Source organism: Vigna angularis, chromosome 1, assembly GCF_016808095.1.
Source record: "Vigna angularis cultivar LongXiaoDou No.4 chromosome 1, ASM1680809v1, whole genome shotgun sequence".
NCBI classification, from domain to species: Eukaryota; Viridiplantae; Streptophyta; class Magnoliopsida; order Fabales; family Fabaceae; genus Vigna; species Vigna angularis.
Window position 1 is genome coordinate 63277670 of NC_068970.1, and position 20630 is coordinate 63298299.

Genomic DNA, 20630 nt, shown 5'->3' on the forward strand with positions numbered 1-20630 from the left:
ATCAATACCATGAAGTTTTAGGTACGTATATTCTTCTTCTTGTTAAAACAACTATTTTTTTACTATCAATTTTAAATATCCTATAGCACGTGTAACTTGTATTGAAAAGTTTTTGAAATAACATGAAAAAGCAATTGTGAATCTGAAAGGCTAAGAAACATGTAGAAGCTTTTGTTCAATTATTGGAACAAAAGTCACTCTTTGTAATGGTGTGACAGCTGTCGACCTACCATTGGGTTTCCCATTATTTTCAATAATGTTGAGTTAACGTTTATTTTTGCTATTTAATATTATTTCTTTATTTTAATCCTTACTTGCATTAAAAAATGTTTACCAAACATATTTTATGATTCATCCGCTTTATAACTGACGACCGGACTTCATTTTTTCTAAATTAACTGTCATTTTGTCCTGCATGATATAATGCGACCACAACTTCAATAAACGGTTGAAACTGCAGTAATTCGTTAATAGTTTTAATTAAAAAAAATGTATAGTTTTGCATGTAAGACGCATGGCAAATAATTAAATGTAGAGAATAAATTTTAATTACACACCAATAAATAAGAAAAATACACACCAAAATGCACATGCCCAGTTAGGTATCTCCGTCACTTTGTTTTAAGAGCTCTTCAAAGAGTTAAAAAAAAAAAGCGTATTTAAATTGTATTTGGCCTTCACTCCCAAATCCTAACTAATATGTCACTATTAAACATGCCGGTATATTATAAAAGCAAAAGATAGTTAAAAGTACTTTTATTCAATTAATTTTAAAAGCTGACAGAAAAAAAAGTAATTTTAGGAATACTAGGAAATTGTAGTCTTGAAAATTAATAACACAAATTCGGTTCGTTTTCATTATTTATTTAAGAAGAGAAATGGTGGATTTGTGAGTGTGATTTAGTTAGATGCATGATGAATCGCACGACTGAGAATCGAAATCTTCTTGTTTTGTCACAAAATTGCGAACCAAATGGACCACAAAACTATTAATGTGATGAATGGTAGATGAAAATGAATCCAACAGTACTGTGAGGTGGGACCGTTATTAAATATAAATTTTGGCAAGTGTGAACGTGGGAATTTTTTGGCTTTGCCTTTTTCTTTTTGCGGCTATTTTTTTCCGTTACGTTTCGATTAAATTCTGAAAAATAATTTTAATAATATTTTATGCCTGATGTCAAATTTCAACCCTTTAAATGAGAAAAAGAAAATTCTAAAATATCTAAACTTAATGATTCATTTTGTAAAGAAAAAAAAAACTTAGACATAAGGCACTGTAGCCTTCCCTCCAAATCAGGGGGTTGAACAGTGGTAAGATCCAGCTTATAGAAAGCAAAGAGGAGATTTATGGCTTATAAATAAGAGGTTTGAAGCTCTGGAATGATTATAGTTTATCTTTTTGATCATGCATGGTAAATTTATTATCCACAGTCCTTGTTTCGCCTCATTTCATCAAATGCACTTCTTGGGTGGTAACCAGTGTAGGCTGCATCATTCATTTTATTTCGGGATCCCCAATTTCTGTGCCATTATTCATTGCAAATATTAAGGATCTTTTAATTAGCTGTAGTATTTCATAATCAGTTTTATATACCACTGTTCTATATTCACATAACTTGAAATTAAAGTTACTCAGACACGATTTTAATTAATTTTGTACTATCATTTAAAATAATGGGACAGCAGGACACTTAACAGGACCATGGAAATTTAAACGACCGAAAGAGACTTATATGAGACCCGAGTGATAACCCACTCAAAATTTAAAAGTGGATTCAATTATCAAACACTTTCTGACTATTTTATTTTATTATTATGAAGGTTTAAGATTTTGGGTCTTTGTCCGCATTCCCAAGCTCACCACACCACACTGCGCACACACGTACATAACACGTCGTAACAGTGCACCAATTGCTGAACGCAACCTGTCACCACCAGCAAGAGCCATCTGAACCCCACGAAACAGAGACGTAACCATGATCGAACCATATAAAAAATCAAACTGTACTGTTAAGTTTGACTCTTCCCATAAAAGTTTTGTTTTGAAGTTGGAGAGAGATTCAGAATTTACGACAAGTGAAAGTTAAAATTGAATTTTATTATGCATTGACATTAGTGGTAAAAGAAACAAACGCGTCAACGTAGTTGAACTAGGATCTCTACTGTTCACGTCAAGTTTTGGAAAATTACTTAAAAACGCAGAACCTAGTATTGCTTGCTTAAACTCTTCAACGTGTGTCCGTCTTATTGTTTTTCTACGACAGTAATATTTGAAAATTCTTAATTCCTCGTGGGTCTGGTCAGTAAAAACGCCATTATTATTTTGGACTTTGCCGCATTTTGCAAAACTGGCGGAGCTGGTACTCCTTTCCAGTTTCCCAAAATGCAGTATCGCTACACAAAGAGGTGAGAAACTATAAGAACATCCGCACGAGTTGCAACAAGCCATTTCTACCTGTACTTACTGTCACCAATTCTATTTTCATAAACCATAAAAAACTGTATATTCTCTCCTAGATAAAATCTGTTTGTCTTTTCAGTTCAAATAACGCACATATAATAGTAACTTGTCAAATTTTATTATATTTTATTATTTGGTCAATTCTCGGTAAAACTGGAGTCCCATTTTCACTGCCGAACTAAAGATACGAAAGGATTGATTAGGAGAAAAGGAGAAGGAGAAGATAGCCGGAAAAAAAAAATGCAAACTGCAAACAGAGAATCTGCTTTTACTTTTATTGGTCCTGTCAATGAAAAGTATAGCAAAAATACAACAATAATTATATGATACAAGATCTGGCATCATTTTCTACAGGTATATCGGATTTCATTTGCATTATTAATAATAACATTATTATTATGAGTAGTAGCAGTATTACATGATGGACAGAAGAAGTTGAGGAGGTATAGAAATTGTAGAGGTAGGTGGGTGGTGTGGAAGGGAGTGAAGGGGTGGTGGCAGTAGAAATAGTAGGTCCATCCATCGTCCTTGTCGAGGGACAAGAAATGTGTGTAGCCCTTAAAGTGAAAAATTGGGAAAGGGCTCACACATTCCAAGTCAAATGAAATGAATGGGACAAAAAAAGGAAAGCAGTTCCCACACATTAATGCTGCCACAAGGAACCCTCAAAGCCACAAAGAATCATGCTCTCTGACTCCTGCATTGAAATCTCATCTCCAATAAAATAACCCCCACACTCCCTATCACCATAAATGCCGTCACACCACGCCTCAGAATACAGCCACCCGCCCACCGGCTCCACGAACACCACCTCCTCACTCCGCTCCGGTATTTCCAAACTCGTCCCCAGACTCGGCAGCTCCACTATCTCTCCCAGCTCATCCGCCGTCGACGTCTCGCCCGAGGACGACGAAGACGACTGCGACAGCGTCCACGATGGAGTCGTCGGGGGATCCATCACCTCCATGGCGGCGGCCTTTGCCGCCGCCACCTGAACATCCCGCGGCGAGTTGGAGTCGGGCCGCGGCAGGGAGCCGGCGAGCTCGGGGAAGTTGAGAATGGCGGAGTTGCCTTTGATGGCGAGCGCCGCAACGTCGTGAGCACGCGCTGCCATCTCAGCAGTGGCGAAGGTGCCGAGCCAGATCCGGTTCTTCTTCCTTGGCTCGCGGATTTCGGATACCCACTTTCCCCAGGCCCGCATTCGGACTCCTCTGTAAACGGGGTGCTTGCTGCTGCTATCTCGGGCCTGCTTGGGCTTTTTGTGATCCGGACCTGCCAAATGGGCCTCGGGAGACGAGTGCTTGCGAGTGGAAGCAGAGGAGGATGATTCTGAGCCAGGTAGCTCAGTCATTGCGTTTGTTTGCTTACGTGGTTGAGTATTTTGAAAGGACAGTGGTTGTGTGAGTGAGTATGCGTGTTATGTGTGTTGAAGGTTTGATTGGGTGTTGAGTGGTGAGTGATGCAATGTAATGAGAAATAACTTGGAGGGAGGGGAGTGTGTGTACATATATAGTAGGAGCTGAGTGAAAATGAGAGGAGTGAAGGGTTGGGCTGGGTTTTAGTAAGGAGAGGGGAGAGAAGAGAAAAAGAGGGACTAAAGATATGAAAGAGAAACGTGGGTCATATTTGTAAGTGACCCCCACACGAATGGCTCTGCTTTCAAAACACCCATCATCCCATAATCAACATGCATACATAATATATATATCTATATATGTGTCACACATTATGGTGCATGCACATCTACAAAGATCTAAAATTTATTCATTTATTTATTTATTTAATTATTTGTAGCGAAAGTGATGAGCGAGTGAAGTGAGTGAAGGAAGGTAACAAGGGGCCAGTCGCCCTTAATAGCTTGACCATTGCCCTAACAAACACAGCCTGGCACAGGAATGGAGGGCTTCTTGGACTGAATGGGAATTTTCTTCCTGCCGACGTGGCAGACTTTATGGTAATGTCTCTTTCCACTTTGATTCTCCCGCTCTCCTTCGTTTAGCCTTTAATCACATTAATTTAAATTATTAAATACGATTAAGACGTGTGTTATAAATGCAATTAAAATGTTAAAATAGACATATTCGATAGAAAGTACAGAACGGAGGAGTGATTACTGGATTCCCTGTTTGGCCGTGACACTTGACTCAGACTCCAAGCCTGTCAGTTAATCTTTCCCCTTTTACTCATCGATTTGATTACACTGCTACATTTTATTATTAGGATTTACCAGATAAAATAAAATAGCACAGTGCGTTGTCTTTTAGCGAATGAAAGATAGCAGAAGCACTGCCACCGTATTCACATTGTCACCCGGAAGAAATGAGAAAAGGGACTGGTTTTAACTTTTGAGCCAAGAGCTCAGAACAAAACGTTGGCGTTTTCATCTGTTCGTGTGTCTACTACTCAGCTTACCCTATGCTTTATTTATTATATTTTCTCGGGGATGACAAAACAGAACAAAATCTACAGTTTGTTTTCATCGTTTTACTAATTTCTCACTACGGCATTAAAGTATATTTGGTCCCGCCATTGCAAAATCCAACGTAGCTCAACTACATCTTTCGTGGACATAAAATACATTTTTGGATATTTGGCATCCATTTTGTGATTATATACGGTGGTGATTCTACTTTTTTCAATAAATAACGAAAAAGTGTTTCCCTAACCTATTAGGAATGGACACGAGTTCGGTTAAACAGGTTTTTCTAGCATTGCATTAAGAAACAGTGGAGAGAAACTTTCTCGTTCAGGTATTGCTGAGCTGATATCATTAATGACCGTAACTAAGATTTTTTTTCTTTCAAACATGTTAAATTCGGTATAGATGATGATTGAATACATGTGAGCAAATATATGTGTTCATCACATCTTGTTTCTCCTGATTACTTTTCCTGTATATAAATTCTAAAACCGTAGCTTTCATAAATACGATATCTATAAAGTAATTTCATGGGTTTGGCCGATATATTAATGGAGAAGCTGCTTATGTTATTTTTTTGTGCTAAGCACAAACATCTACACTCACCACATTCATCATCACTTTTCCATTCTAAATTCATTACCTTATTCATAAACTTCTTTTCTATTATTTTAACACCTAACAATCTCTTTACCTCACCAAACTTAATTAGATAATGTTTTCTGAACAATAAAAACCTATTCATTTTAAAATAATAACAACGCATACTATATATATAATATTTATTTAAATGTACTTAATTTACAAACTAATGATGATAAGTGTGAGAAAAACAGGGACTGAATTATTTCTTAGTTTATAAACTCATAACATATAATTTTCGTTCATATTAGAAAACTTGGTTGATAAATATAAAATAATTTAAGAATATACTTATATAGGTTTTACTATGTGAATAAAATTTATATTTTTTAAATAAAAAGTATTATTATTCAATTAAAATTTTAGATTTCGTTTAAAATAATTATTTTTTTAGTATTTATATTTGTTTTAAAAAAATAGATATATTTTTTATTTGGAGAATTTATTTTATTTAAATGAGTTGATCAATTTAAATTAATTTTTTATGTTTTTTTTACAACTAGTATTGTGTGTAATGTTGACACAATTACTTAAGGTTGTTTTTTTTTAATTTAAACCGCATATTATAATTATTAAAATCAGTGTAATAATTAATGAATTTTATATTATTGAAACAGGTAAAGATAGGTAAACAAAATTTAGGATAATAAAGAATGATATGTAATAAATAAGTTACAAAAAGTTATAAACTAACTAATTTAATTTATAATCTTATAAATGATATTATTCCATATTACTCTCGTATTATTAAAGAATTAATCATAGTTTATACATATTTCCCTTTTTTAATTCTATACACCTTTTAAAAATAAAACTATGACAAATTCAAATTTAAAGGAAACAATACTTGGACGAAGTAATTGATCTTTACTAAATAGTTGAGTTCGATTATTTAATTAAAATAGATTTCAAATCACATGCACAAGTATTTAAAAAAAAAATAAAAACTAAGCTAGCAAATAAACTTAACTTATAATTAACTATTTTTATTTGTAAAGTTGGAGTTAACTCTATTTTTCATATATTAAGATTAAAAGTATTTTTTACATTTTAATTTAACACTGCTAACGTTTAGCCAGTAACATATGATGTATTAAAATTCAAATGATCATAAACTAGCGTCCAAAAACAGTTCTTATAAATTACGACGACTTTACATAAAAAGATTACGAAGAATATTTTTTCTTTAGAAATTAAAAAATCATCTGAAGAATTTAAAAAAAAAAATTCTTTTAAAATATTTATATGAAAATTGTGTAACATCCTATCTATTTGATAGTATACAACTATTACAAAAAGCATCACACATTCAATATAAAAAAATAAAAAACTCAAATAAATATATACATAATACTTTATAGTTATATCATATATATATATATATATATATATATATATATAAGTTTTATACAACTAAGAGTTAATATTACACTAAATTTGTTCTAAGAAATACATGGGGTCTATTTTTGGTTCCGAAGCACATAAATGAAATTTGGATTTCCTATAATAAATAATAAGAAAAGCTAAAATGTGTAGAGTTATTGTTAGTAAAAATTGAGAGAAAAGAAGAAGAGAAATAATTTGATAAGTAATTGTAAGGATAAAGTTGTTTGCTTCCTAAAAGAGTGAAGAAGTTAAGAAAAAGGTTGAAGGAGCAGTGGATCCAGCATGAAAAGGTTGGACTTTAAATATTGAAATGGCTATTAAACTACTTTTATGTCGGGAAGCTATTAATGTATGTACTTCCGAACTCACACCAGTAGTCACTACCTCTCTCAGAATCGAGAATGACACATACCCTGTTTCAAAATAAATTAACATCTCCATGCTAAGCTATATTATCAAATAGGAAATGGTTAAAAAAAATAATAAAGTATTACACATTTTTACATTTATTTAACATTGATCATAAAAATATAACAACATTTTAACATCATCTATATTTCATTCTGTAATTGATTGGTCTATGTTAGTGTTTATGATTATTATTATTAATTGTAAAGTAATTTTAAACCAATCACAAAATGACACGTAGATAATATTAAAATGTTGTTAAAATATTTTTATCTTAAAAAAATGTTACGAAACAGCTGCATAGCTCAGCAATCGTTTTAATTTCTGAAACCAACGTTACCTTTTGGCGCACTCTTGGCAACGACATCCATGTCTCAAAAATTTTCAACCGCCATTGATTTTCAACGACAATTAAAGGAAGTGTAACTAAAATGGTGTAAGTAAGAACATAAAAGAGAGGTTCACGAGGCTTTGAATAAGGGATTTGACAAAGTGTATATTGAAAATTGGCATATCCGAAAATAGGTTAGCTGTGAGATTATTTAAAGAAGAATTGTTAAATTGGAGAGAGTTAAAGAAGTTGGAAAGTGGTGCTGTCAGTTACTCCTAAATAGGAGGGCCCAGACATTTATCTATTGAATGGGTGGAGCCATCCATTTTTTTCCTAAAACCATAGCTTAAAATCTTAGTACCACATCCTATTCACATGCTACCCAATTTCAATGATTAAATGGTGAAAATGTTAACCAGAAAGAAAAGAAATTCATTGATTTGAGTGTGATTAAATAGAATCTTCTTGTTCTGTGTATGATTTGAGAGTATACGGATTTTTGTTTTGTGGGTCTTTATTGCAAAATGTGGTTGAATTGAGAAAATTTAACATGAGAAAAAGCATTGAATAATGGGTGGTAGTTACAGAGAGCAGAGCTGAAAACAAATGGTATTAAATGAATGGAGCCACCACATGTTATTCTTTTATCTTGTAATTTGTTTTTGATCAAATAATAACACTCGCTCACTATCTCATCCTTTTCACATGCAATTCAGCTGTCACCCATACTTCACATATTGGGATTCTCAACTTCTTCTCTCATTTTTATTTTCAATTTTGGTTACAAACTTTAAATATAATTACTTCAGTTTGAAATTTTTATCCCTTATTTGTTTCAATATTTGAGATTTCAGTCTTCTTGATTTTTAATTTTTTATCCTCTTCATCCATATAAACTGAGTATTTCTCAAATTAGTTCGGTTTTGAAAATAAAAATAATAAATATATAATTAATATGCAATTTATGTTTTATTTCGAATTTTTCATTTGTAGTTTTCATAATGTAATTTTAATTAATGTCGATATAATTATAATTCAAACATAATTAATCACGATTAAATCATTAACTGTAACATCCCAAAATACCGTAATTACCATAAATCAGGATTAATTACAATTAACAGTAACATAAACAGTCTTTGGCATTAAACAGAAATACAAGAAGAAGCCGAACGGCGTCAGTACGGAAGAACGTACGTTCAAAATAGAATTCAGTGATAACCAGGACGAACGGTTTTACAAAACTTAACCGCACGTCCAACTACTCTACCATTACATCCCTACTCTAACGAGCGTTCTAAGGCTCGGCCTTGACTTCTACCTCAACCAGATTTGCCTCCTCCAAATTTTCTTCTTCCAGCATTTGCTCAAGGGATGCACCACCATCTGCTCACACCCACAACGGATGATCATTGCATTTTGACAAGACGGAATATACATGGACAGCAGACAACACAATGGAAAAGCAAGGGTAAGCTTATAATATTTAGTTTATACAATCAACACATACATTTACAGCTAAATCCACACATACAACATGTAACTCATACATCAGCGATCATAGAAATACGCATATAAGACAGACCGTCCGGACTGTATGAACCATGTAGTTACAAGCGTCCTTGCACCCGAGTGGTGTAGTAACTGATCTAATCTCACAGCTGCCACTCGAGGTTAACCCTATCTGTCCGAAGTACTCAATGGACTAGGGCCTCCTGCTATTCCCACGCATGACTACCCCCTTCTACTTGAAGAGGAGTATCACGGAATATCAGGATGGACCGCGAGGCTTAACTTATCCATGTTCATACTTTACCAAGGTTAACATTTAACACATCTGAGACGTTCCTCCTTGAAACGCTCGCTCAATTTCCAAAATCATAAAATCACTTGATATAACGTTCGCACTGTAACTTATCATAATTCATAATCGATCTCATCTTTAACTTTAAGAGTACAAAAGAACGAACGTTCAGTCCTTTGAAGAATTAGGACGAGCGTTCAAATATAGTACTGGATGATCGGACGTGACTCCCTGTTTGACCAGTTAAGATAAACTGATACCAGTATTTGAACGAACGTAAGAAAATGAATATTGAAATATTTGGACGAACAATATTTATCAAATAATTAATCAATTAGCACGAGCGCTTGAGGTGGGACCTTGCGCGATTTAGAACTGACGCTCGACATAAGGTCGAACGCTCTCAAAGACGAACGCTCGACATGAGGTCGAACGCTCTCAAAGACGAACGCTCGACATGAGGTAGAACGCTCTCAAAGACGAACGCTCGACATGAGGTCGAACGCTCTCAAAGACGAACGCTCGACATGAGGTCGAACGCTCTCAAAGACGAACGCTCGACATGAGGTCGAACGCTCTCAAAGACGAACGCTCGACATGAGGTCGAACGCTCTCAAAGACGAACGCTCGACATAAGGTCGAACGCTCTCAAATATTCAAATGGGGACGCTCGTTCACGAGCAGAATTCTTTCCAAATGAAGGAATCCCATCCTAAGTTATTTTAAGGGGAAACCGAACGGTTTAAGACCGTACAGTGACGAGCGTCATTTATCAAAGGGGATGAATAAAATTTCAGATTTCTCAACCTTAGAAAATTTTTCCAGATTTCGAATTTATAAACTTTATAACTTTCATTCCAGATTTAATTCACCTCAAATATCATCATCATATAGATCTCATAATTTTAATCATTCCAACTATACAATAACCATACGTCATTCATACGTAATCAAGTCAACATGCATTTCAATCAAAGTCCACAACGTATTTAATACATACAGGCAGTGCTCGTTCATGACAGATAAATCAAAACCAGAATTCATACCAGATATCAGTAAACGTCCATAACAGTTCGAACTTCATACTTTTCATACATACAATCCAGATTACACAACATGCAAGTATAAATTAAACATATAAGCTTCCCTTACCCGGATTGGCAACCAAACTGGTCTTAGATGCAACAGTGGATTCGCCCAACTACGCTTTTCTTACGTTCTTGACTCTTCCAACACAAATCTAACCACAGAATACAGAACACTGAGACTACAAGCTTGCATGCAACTATGAACCCTAGTTTTCCAGAAACCTAAGGACGAGCTATGGAAGGGGACTTACCAGTTTCAGTCCTTGAAGCTGTTCGGTCCAGTGGATAGCTCTCAGTGCTACGAACGTTCCTATGGTGCTGGAAATGGGATCGGAGGAGAAACGTGAGGATTACAGTAGAGAGAAGTTTAGGGTTTGTAGAGAGAAGTTGGAGAAGATGAATGGTTTTAGGTTGAGGGGAAGACGAAGTGTGCGTGCAAAAGAGAGAGAGAGTTTCTCAAAAACTCAGATTTTGTGGATTCCACGTCAAAACGGACGAGCGTCTCCCAGTCTGCCACCTGCACACCAAACCCTGCTTTGGAAGCTTCTCCCGCGACACGTGGCGTGCGTGCATGCGAAGATTGGTGCGTTTTTAATGCTTCCAGAGAAATTGATTTTTGGCTCAGCTTTTCGTGCACAGCAGAGATGAAATCAGAGTTGGGAGTGGGTTTTCAATGAGATAAACATTGATTAGAGTGTGCATTAATTTGATTTAACACCGAATTATTATTGCTAAATATTGAGGGTTTCACATTCTCCCTAACTACAAAAATTTTCGTCCTCGAAAATTTAGAAATTACATGTAAACAATTGCGGATACATATCCTTCATTGCACTCTCCACCTCCCACGTTGAATCTTCAGTTTTAGCGTCCCACACAACTTTCACTAAACGAACGTCTTTTCCTTTGTGTAGCTTGGTGCGAACGTCTTCAATGCGGACTGGTTGTAACTCCAATGTTCGGTCTGGCAACAACTGGATGTCCTCCAACTCCAACACATGAGAAGGATTAGCAATGTACTTTCGGAGTTGAGATACGTGGAAAACAGGATGAAGATTTGAGAGTTGAGGAGGCAAAGCAAGTTCGTAGGCTACTGGTCCTATCTTCTTCAAAATCTGATACGGTCCTATGAACTTTGGAGATAACTTCTTTGGACGAACGACTCTGCCCACTCCAGTAATTGGGTTGAGTCTCAAGAATACGTGATCTCCTGCAGCAAACTCCAGTGGCCTCCTTCTTCTATCCGCATAAGATTTCTGTCTGCTCAGGGACGTCTTCAATCTATCTTGGATCAACTTAACTTTCTCGGTTGTTTGCTGGACGAGCTCAGGTCCAGTTAGCACGTTCTCTCCTTCCTGGAACCAACAAAGTGGTGTTCAACACTTTCTCCCATAGAGAGCTTCAAACGGCGCCATACCTATGCTCGACTGATAGCTATTGTTGTACGTGAATTCTACTAGTGGTAAGACTTCATCCCATGCGCCTAAGTGGTCTAGGACGCACGTCCTCAGTAAATCTTCCAGCGTCTGGATGGTACGTTCAGACTGGCCGTCCGTTTGTGGATGATATGCTGAACTCATCTGCAGCTTGCTTCCCAATTCACCTTGTAAGGATTGCCAAAACCGAGATGTAAATCTCGTGTCTCGGTCAGAAACTATGCTTGAAGGCACACCATGAAGACGAACAATCTCATTTATATACGATTTGGCCAAATTAGTCATTGACATCTTCAAGTTCACGGGCAGGAAATGGGCGCTCTTCGTTAGTCTGTCCACGATCACCCAGATTGAGTCATGATTCCTAACCGTTCGTGGTAGATGAGTCACAAAGTCCATGGAAATGCTATCCCACTTCCATTCGGGAATCTCTAATTGTTGAAGTAATCCACCTGGTCGTTGGTGTTCGGCGGTGTTCGGCCTTAGCACGCTGACAAGTCAAGCAGGACGCTACAAAGCGAGAGACGTCGTTCTTCATTCCAGGCCACCAGAACGACTGCCTAAGATCTTTATACATCTTAGTCATACCAGGATGTATGCTAAGACGACTATGATGCGCGTCCTCCAATATGATCCGCTTCAGTTCGCCATCATTAGGAACGCACGTCCTATCCATGTATCGTAATAGGCCGTCCGTTCCCGTATTGAATTCTTTGGCTTGATCCGAACCGAGCGTACTTAAAATCTTCACCAGGTCCTCGTCCTCGCGTTGCTTCACCCTGATACGATCATATACATTGCTGGATATTCTAAGGTTACAGAACTTGATGCTGTTCGGTTCTAACTCGAACTGTAACCTTAGATCTCTGAAACCCTCCACTAAACTTAACTCTTTCACCATCATAACCGAGACATGCATTGCCTTCCTGCTTAGAGCGTCCGCCACTACATTGGCTTTTCCAGGGTGATAAAGCAACTCAAACTCATAGTCTTTCAAGAACTCCAACCAACGCCTCTGCCTCATGTTCAACTCCTTCTGATCAAATAAATACTTGAGGCTCTTGTGGTCACTGAAGACTTGGAATGTAGAACCGTACAAGTAATGCCTCCAAATCTTCAGTGCAAATACGACCGCTGCCAATTCCAGGTCGTGCGTTGGATAGTTGCGCTCATGAACCTTCAACTGACGAGACGCGTACGCTACAGCCCGTCTCTCTTGCATGAGCACACAACCCAACCCTTGATGAGAAGCGTCGCAGTACACTTCAAAGGGCTTGGACGTGTCCGGAATAACTAGTACAGGAGCGCTCGTCAACTTCACTTTCAACTCCTGGAAACGTTCCTCGCACAAGTCAGTCCAAGCGAACGGTTGATCCTTTCTAGTCAATTGGGTAAGCGGAGCCACTATCTTGGCGAATCCCTCTATGAAACGTCTATAGTAGCCCGCAAGTCCAACAAAGCTCCTCACTTCCGTAACCGAACGCGGGCTTCTCCAATCCAACACTGCTCTCACCTTAGATGGATCCACTGAAATACCTTCAGCCGAGACCACATGGCCCAAAAATTGTACCTCCTTCATCCAAAATTCACACTTGGACAGCTTTGCATACAACTCTTTTTCTCTCAACACGCTCAGCACTGCCCTCAAGTGTTCTTCATGTTCGGCTTGTGTCTTAGAGTAGATGAGAATATCATCTATAAAAACCACCACGAACTTGTCCAGGTATGGTCGGAAGATGCGGTTCATATAATCCATGAACACTGCAGGAGCGTTCGTTACTCCAAATGGCATCACTACATACTCGTAGTGTCCATAACGCGACCTGAAAGCAGTCTTCTGGATGTCGTCCTCCTTCACCCTGATTTGGTGATATCCAGAGCGCAAATCAATCTTAGAGAACACTGTTGCCCCATGCAGTTGATCCAACAAGTCATCAATCCTTGGCAACGGGTATTTGTTCTTGATGGTCAGCTTGTTCAATTGCCTGTAATCTATACATAACCGAGAGCTGCCATCCTTCTTCTTTACTAAGAGCACAGGCGCTCCCCAGGGCGATACGCTCGGTCTTATGAATTGCTTCTCCATCAGTTCCTCAATCTGCTTTTTGAGTTCAACCAACTCTGCAGGTGCCATACGGTACGGTTGAACAGATATAGGGGCTGCTGTTGTCACCAGATCAATGGTGAATTCAACCTCACGCACAGGAGGTAGTCCAGGGATCTCTTCTGGAAAGACATCCTGGAATTCGTCCACAACCGTTCGTCCTTCAGTGCACGTAATGGACGAACGCTCAAAACTCTCATCCGCACTCTCTCGGTCTTCATGCGTCATGATCAAGAAACAAGCTGCGCCCTCCATAATGTCTTCTCTCAATTGACCGAGCGTCACACTCAACTCCTCTTCATCTTCGTCCGGAAATACTAACTCCTTATTGCCACAATCTATGAGTATGTGGTTGACAGCCAACCAATCCATCCCTAGAATGATTTCCAAGTCCTTCAAAGGTAAACAGATTAAGTTCACCTTATAACTATGCCCCTCAACCACAATAGGACATCTAATGCATACGGTAGATGTCCTAAGCTCTCCAGCCGCTGGTGTTGATACCACCAAGTCGAACTGCATACCTCTCTCCAAAATCCCCAGCTTTTCAACACATGCCTTCGAGATGAAGGAGTGCGTCGCCCCAGAATCAAATAACACACAACAAGGTATTCCATGAACAAGGCAGGTACCAGTGACGAGCGTACCTGAGCTCGCTGCCTCCGCTCCAGTGATTGCATATACCCGTCCAGTAGCTTGGGCTCGACCACCTCTTCCCTGCTGATTTCTCCCAGCGTTCGGCGACCTCATTACTGCGCGTCCGCCCATGTTGCACTCGTTCTCCAGATGGCCATTTCGCCTACACCGAGTGCAATATTTCACTCCAACCAGTTGAGGACATGACGATCGATAATGTGGCCCTCCACACTTGAAACATACAACGCTACCTTGCTGCCCAGACTGTCCGGCAGGAACCAAGGCTTGAGATCCACTCGCGTTGACTGCTGGACGAGCGTAAGGGGATCCTCTCTGATTCACATTTCCCCTTGAGACAATCGGCCCCCTTACTGTTTGCTGTTTCTTGTGCCGTTCCGCCTCTGCCAAGTTCTTCTCCAACACCTTGGCCCTCTCAACCATAGCAGGGAACGTTCGGATACACAAACTGGAAATCACAACCTTCAGATCACTGCGTAGACCGTTCTCAAACTTTCTGCATTGCCACTCCTCACTAGTGGCCATTGTATTGAAGCGAATCAAGTGCTTGAACTTGTTCGTATATTCCGAAACTGACATTCCCCCCTGAACTAGTTGTAAAAACTCAACCTCCTTTGCAAAACGGACACTGTCAGGGAAGTACTCTTCATAGAATTTGTTTCTGAACACTTCCCAAGTAATCTGCTGGTGAGCGTCCGTTAGAATGGCTCTGGCGCTCGCCCACCAGTGGCTTGCTTCTCCAGTCAGCAAGTACTCCGTATACGCCAAGCGGTTCTCATCTGGACATCTCTTGGCGTTGAAAATTCTCTCCATATCTCTCAGCCACTGATCCGCTTCATCCGGAAAACCTTTCCCACTGAACTTGACCGGATGATGTTGGAGGAAACTCTCCAAACTCCATTCAGCATTTGGTTGAGCGGCGTTTGAAGAGGATGCTCCAGACGCACCTCTAGTTGCTGCAAGTATCTCCATCAACTGCCTCTGCGTGGTCTCAGAATTTGCACGAGAGGCCTCCAGACTCTGCATAGCAGCTTGGTTTTGCTGCATTAATGTGGCGTTTTGTTCCATGAGGGTGGTATTTTGTTGTTGGAGTCTCTCAATGACGTTCTCCAACAATCTAGAGTTGTTGGAAGCATCAGGTTCATTCGGTTGAGGAGGGGGAGGCAATCTAGGTGCCATTGGTTCTCTGGATACAGAGAAAAAAACGAGCGTTAGTTATGTCTAAGAGTTAAAGCAATAATAACTCATTAAACATCCAATAAGCACACAGCAAAAACACAGTGCACTCATAATCCTACAGTGTCCTTAAGAGAACAAAACTGCTCTGATACCACTAATGTAACATCCCAAAATACCGTAATTACCATAAATCAGGATTAATTACAATTAACAGTAACATAAACAGTCTTTGGCATTAAACAGAAATACAAGAAGAAGCCGAACGGCGTCAGTACGGAAGAACGTACGTTCAAAATAGAATTCAGTGATAACCAGGACGAACGGTTTTACAAAACTTAACCGCACGTCCAACTACTCTACCATTACATCCCTACTCTAACGAGCGTTCTAAGGCTCGGCCTTGACTTCTACCTCAACCAGATTTGCCTCCTCCAAATTTTCTTCTTCCAGCATTTGCTCAAGGGATGCACCACCATCTGCTCACACCCACAACGGATGATCATTGCATTTTGACAAGACGGAATATACATGGACAGCAGACAACACAATGGAAAAGCAAGGGTAAGCTTATAATATTTAGTTTATACAATCAACACATACATTTACAGCTAAATCCACACATACAACATGTAACTCATACATCAGCGATCATAGAAATACGCATATAAGACAGACCGTCCGGACTGTATGAACCATGTAGTTACAAGCGTCCTTGCACCCGAGTGGTGTAGTAACTGATCTAATCTCACAGCTGCCACTCGAGGTTAACCCTATCTGTCCGAAGTACTCAATGGACTAGGGCCTCCTGCTATTCCCACGCATGACTACCCCCTTCTACTTGAAGAGGAGTATCACGGAATATCAGGATGGACCGCGAGGCTTAACTTATCCATGTTCATACTTTACCAAGGTTAACATTTAACACATCTGAGACGTTCCTCCTTGAAACGCTCGCTCAATTTCCAAAATCATAAAATCACTTGATATAACGTTCGCACTGTAACTTATCATAATTCATAATCGATCTCATCTTTAACTTTAAGAGTACAAAAGAACGAACGTTCAGTCCTTTGAAGAATTAGGACGAGCGTTCAAATATAGTACTGGATGATCGGACGTGACTCCCTGTTTGACCAGTTAAGATAAACTGATACCAGTATTTGAACGAACGTAAGAAAATGAATATTGAAATATTTGGACGAACGATATTTATCAAATAATTAATCAATTAGCACGAGCGCTTGAGGTGGGACCTTGCGCGATTTAGAACTGACGCTCGACATAAGGTCGAACGCTCTCAAAGACGAACGCTCGACATAAGGTCGAACGCTCTCAAAGACGAACGCTCGACATGAGGTCGAACGCTCTCAAAGACGAACGCTCGACATGAGGTCGAACGCTCTCAAAGACGAACGCTCGACATGAGGTCGAACGCTCTCAAAGACGAACGCTCGACATAAGGTCGAACGCTCTCAAAGACGAACGCTCGACATAAGGTCGAACGCTCTCAAATATTCAAATGGGGACGCTCGTTCACGAGCAGAATTCTTTCCAAATGAAGGAATCCCATCCTAAGTTATTTTAAGGGGAAACCGAACGGTTTAAGACCGTACAGTGACGAGCGTCATTTATCAAAGGGGATGAATAAAATTTCAGATTTCTCAACCTTAGAAAATTTTTCCAGATTTCGAATTTATAAACTTTATAACTTTCATTCCAGATTTAATTCACCTCAAATATCATCATCATATAGATCTCATAATTTTAATCATTCCAACTATACAATAACCATACTCCATTCATACGTAATCAAGTCAACATGCATTTCAATCAAAGTCCACAACGTATTTAATACATACAGGCAGTGCTCGTTCATGACAGATAAATCAAAACCAGAATTCATACCAGATATCAGTAAACGTCCATAACAGTTCGAACTTCATACTTTTCATACATACAATCCAGATTACACAACATGCAAGTATAAATTAAACATATAAGCTTCCCTTACCCGGATTGGCAACCAAACTGGTCTTAGATGCAACAGTGGATTCGCCCAACTACGCTTTTCTTACGTTCTTGACTCTTCCAACACAAATCTAACCACAGAATACAGAACACTGAGACTACAAGCTTGCATGCAACTATGAACCCTAGTTTTCCAGAAACCTAAGGACGAGCTATGGAAGGGGACTTACCAGTTTCAGTCCTTGAAGCTGTTCGGTCCAGTGGATAGCTCTCAGTGCTACGAACGTTCCTATGGTGCTGGAAATGGGATCGGAGGAGAAACGTGAGGATTACAGTAGAGAGAAGTTTAGGGTTTGTAGAGAGAAGTTGGAGAAGATGAATGGTTTTAGGTTGAGGGGAAGACGAAGTGTGCGTGCAAAAGAGAGAGAGAGTTTCTCAAAAACTCAGATTTTGTGGATTCCACGTCAAAACGGACGAGCGTCTCCCAGTCTGCCACCTGCACACCAAACCCTGCTTTGGAAGCTTCTCCCGCGACACGTGGCGTGCGTGCATGCGAAGATTGGTGCGTTTTTAATGCTTCCAGAGAAATTGATTTTTGGCTCAGCTTTTTGTGCACAGCAGAGATGAAATCAGAGTTGGGAGTGGGTTTTCAATGAGATAAACATTGATTAGAGTGTGCATTAATTTGATTTAACACCGAATTATTATTGCTAAATATTGAGGGTTTCACATTAACCAAAATGATATTTGAGTTAATTTGTTTTACCTTCAATGTTGGATCGTTATGAAATTTTGTTTATCTGATTTGATCGGAAGGAATTTTACTTTTAAAAAATATCATCCAATTAACAATTGACCGCAAAATATATTATATAACTTGATAAACTTAGATATTTTTAGATTATTTAAAAATCAGGATCCATAATTATAAACTCAAATTTTATGGAAAGTATATAAGAATGAATCATAAACTTAAAGTTCTTTCTTAGAAGAAAATACTCTTAATTTATCAAAAAGACATTAAAATTACTTTTAAATATTTTCCAAAAAAGTATATTCATTATGTAAAATTCTTTTAAATATATATTAGGTGACGACGTGTTTTCTTTAAGAAACACAAATATAGTACCAAACCTAGTTTTATTTCGACGTACTAGGAGTATATTTTATTATATTACACATGTTAATACATTATCAAATTGTTGGATATGTGAATGCTAAAACATAATAAGTCACATCATCAAAAGAAGGGTTTTTAGAAGTACATATATATCTATATAATACAATAAAATATTGCATAATAACATATAAAAACACGTCAAAATCTATAGTAATTAGATGCATTAATATGATTTTCTTTTGTCCTAGATAGAAAAAAAAAAGATGAAATTATCTTTAACAAAGTCGCATCAGGAAAAAAAATTATTTTTTACGGAGAATAAAATTATTTCTAGATTTAGTATCAGAATCATAATTATTCTTTTAATTTTACAACCTATTAGCAACACATTATTTTCTATAATGATTCGGTTTTCACTCAATTCTCTATTTAAGGATACAAGATCCCAGAATTAAATAATTTTTATTGAGTCTAGCTAGTTATAGATATTACAGCACACCATAACTAACTAGAAAGAAATGCTGCAGAAAAGAGTCCAAGTTATGATATAGTTAGTCTGGTTCAAATAGAACTAGAATCCTTTCTGCAATTTCTGCCATAAATTTGGAACATTTCAGTAGTTAAAAGATGAACACTTTAATGCTGTTATCTGTTATTTGACAATGTCATTTATTGCTCCTCTCATGTACTGCTGCTGCTGCCATACTAAATAACTGCAAATTCCATTTCTTTTATCCAACTTTCTTGTCATACTAAATAATTGAAAGTCTTAATTACTTTCAATTTCCTTTTGATTTCTCCAACCCACTAACATACTAATCCTTACATTAAATATTAAGTTTCATTAGAATTTGAGATGCATGTTTCATAACAAAAACATGAAAATCTAAGTTTTTTTTTTTAAAAAAACTTGATTAATAAAATGTTGTTTTCACCATAATTTATAAGCATGGCATTGCATAAATAAATTTGAATATTAGTTAAGATCGTTAAGAATTTTAAATTTTCCTTTAACCAGATATGCAATTATGGGAATACATATTTATTTGATTTTGTATAAGAAAACATAGACTTCCACAAAATAACAAGGACATGTAACTGCGATATTTATTCCTTTTCAAGAAGATTTCAAATAAAATGGAATGTCAACATATTGTATAATAGATCAATAGTGAATTATAAAGTGTCACGCTATTAATAAAACCTAGTACAGAAGATTCCAAATAATAAATATACTACTTTTAGAATATCATATTTATATATATAAAAAAATTATATCACTTACACACTCTTTATTTTTTTATATTCTTGCATATTGAGAGATTCAATTCCTTTTTTTCCTATTTATTTAGATCAATGGACGTCATCAGCGTAGACGAAGACGATGTTGGAAAAAAGAGAGAATTGGACATCTTGTTAGATTAATACAGTAGAAGTATTAGATAATATAAATTAAAGAATGTTTGACTTTTTTATATTTTTAATTAGTAATGGAAGTATTTGATGTAATAATATTTTATTACATTTTTTTTTCTGTTTTCACTCACAAGGTAGAATTTTTTATATGAAATAAAGATTTTGAAAACCTTCTCATTAATTAAGAAGTTGATAATGATATATAATAATA

At 37.4% G+C, this 20630-nt stretch overlaps 1 protein-coding gene across 1 annotated transcript; it reads right to left on the reverse strand.

The window, feature by feature from the left end:
* Positions 1-2959: 2959 nt before the first annotated feature.
* Positions 2960-4111, reverse strand: LOC108347115 (ethylene-responsive transcription factor TINY). The gene has a single exon (XM_017586248.2). The coding sequence runs from the start codon at positions 3813-3815 to the stop codon at positions 3108-3110; it is 708 nt and encodes a 235-aa protein (XP_017441737.1). The 5' UTR covers positions 3816-4111; the 3' UTR covers positions 2960-3107.
* Between the last annotated feature and the right edge of the window lie 16519 nt (positions 4112-20630).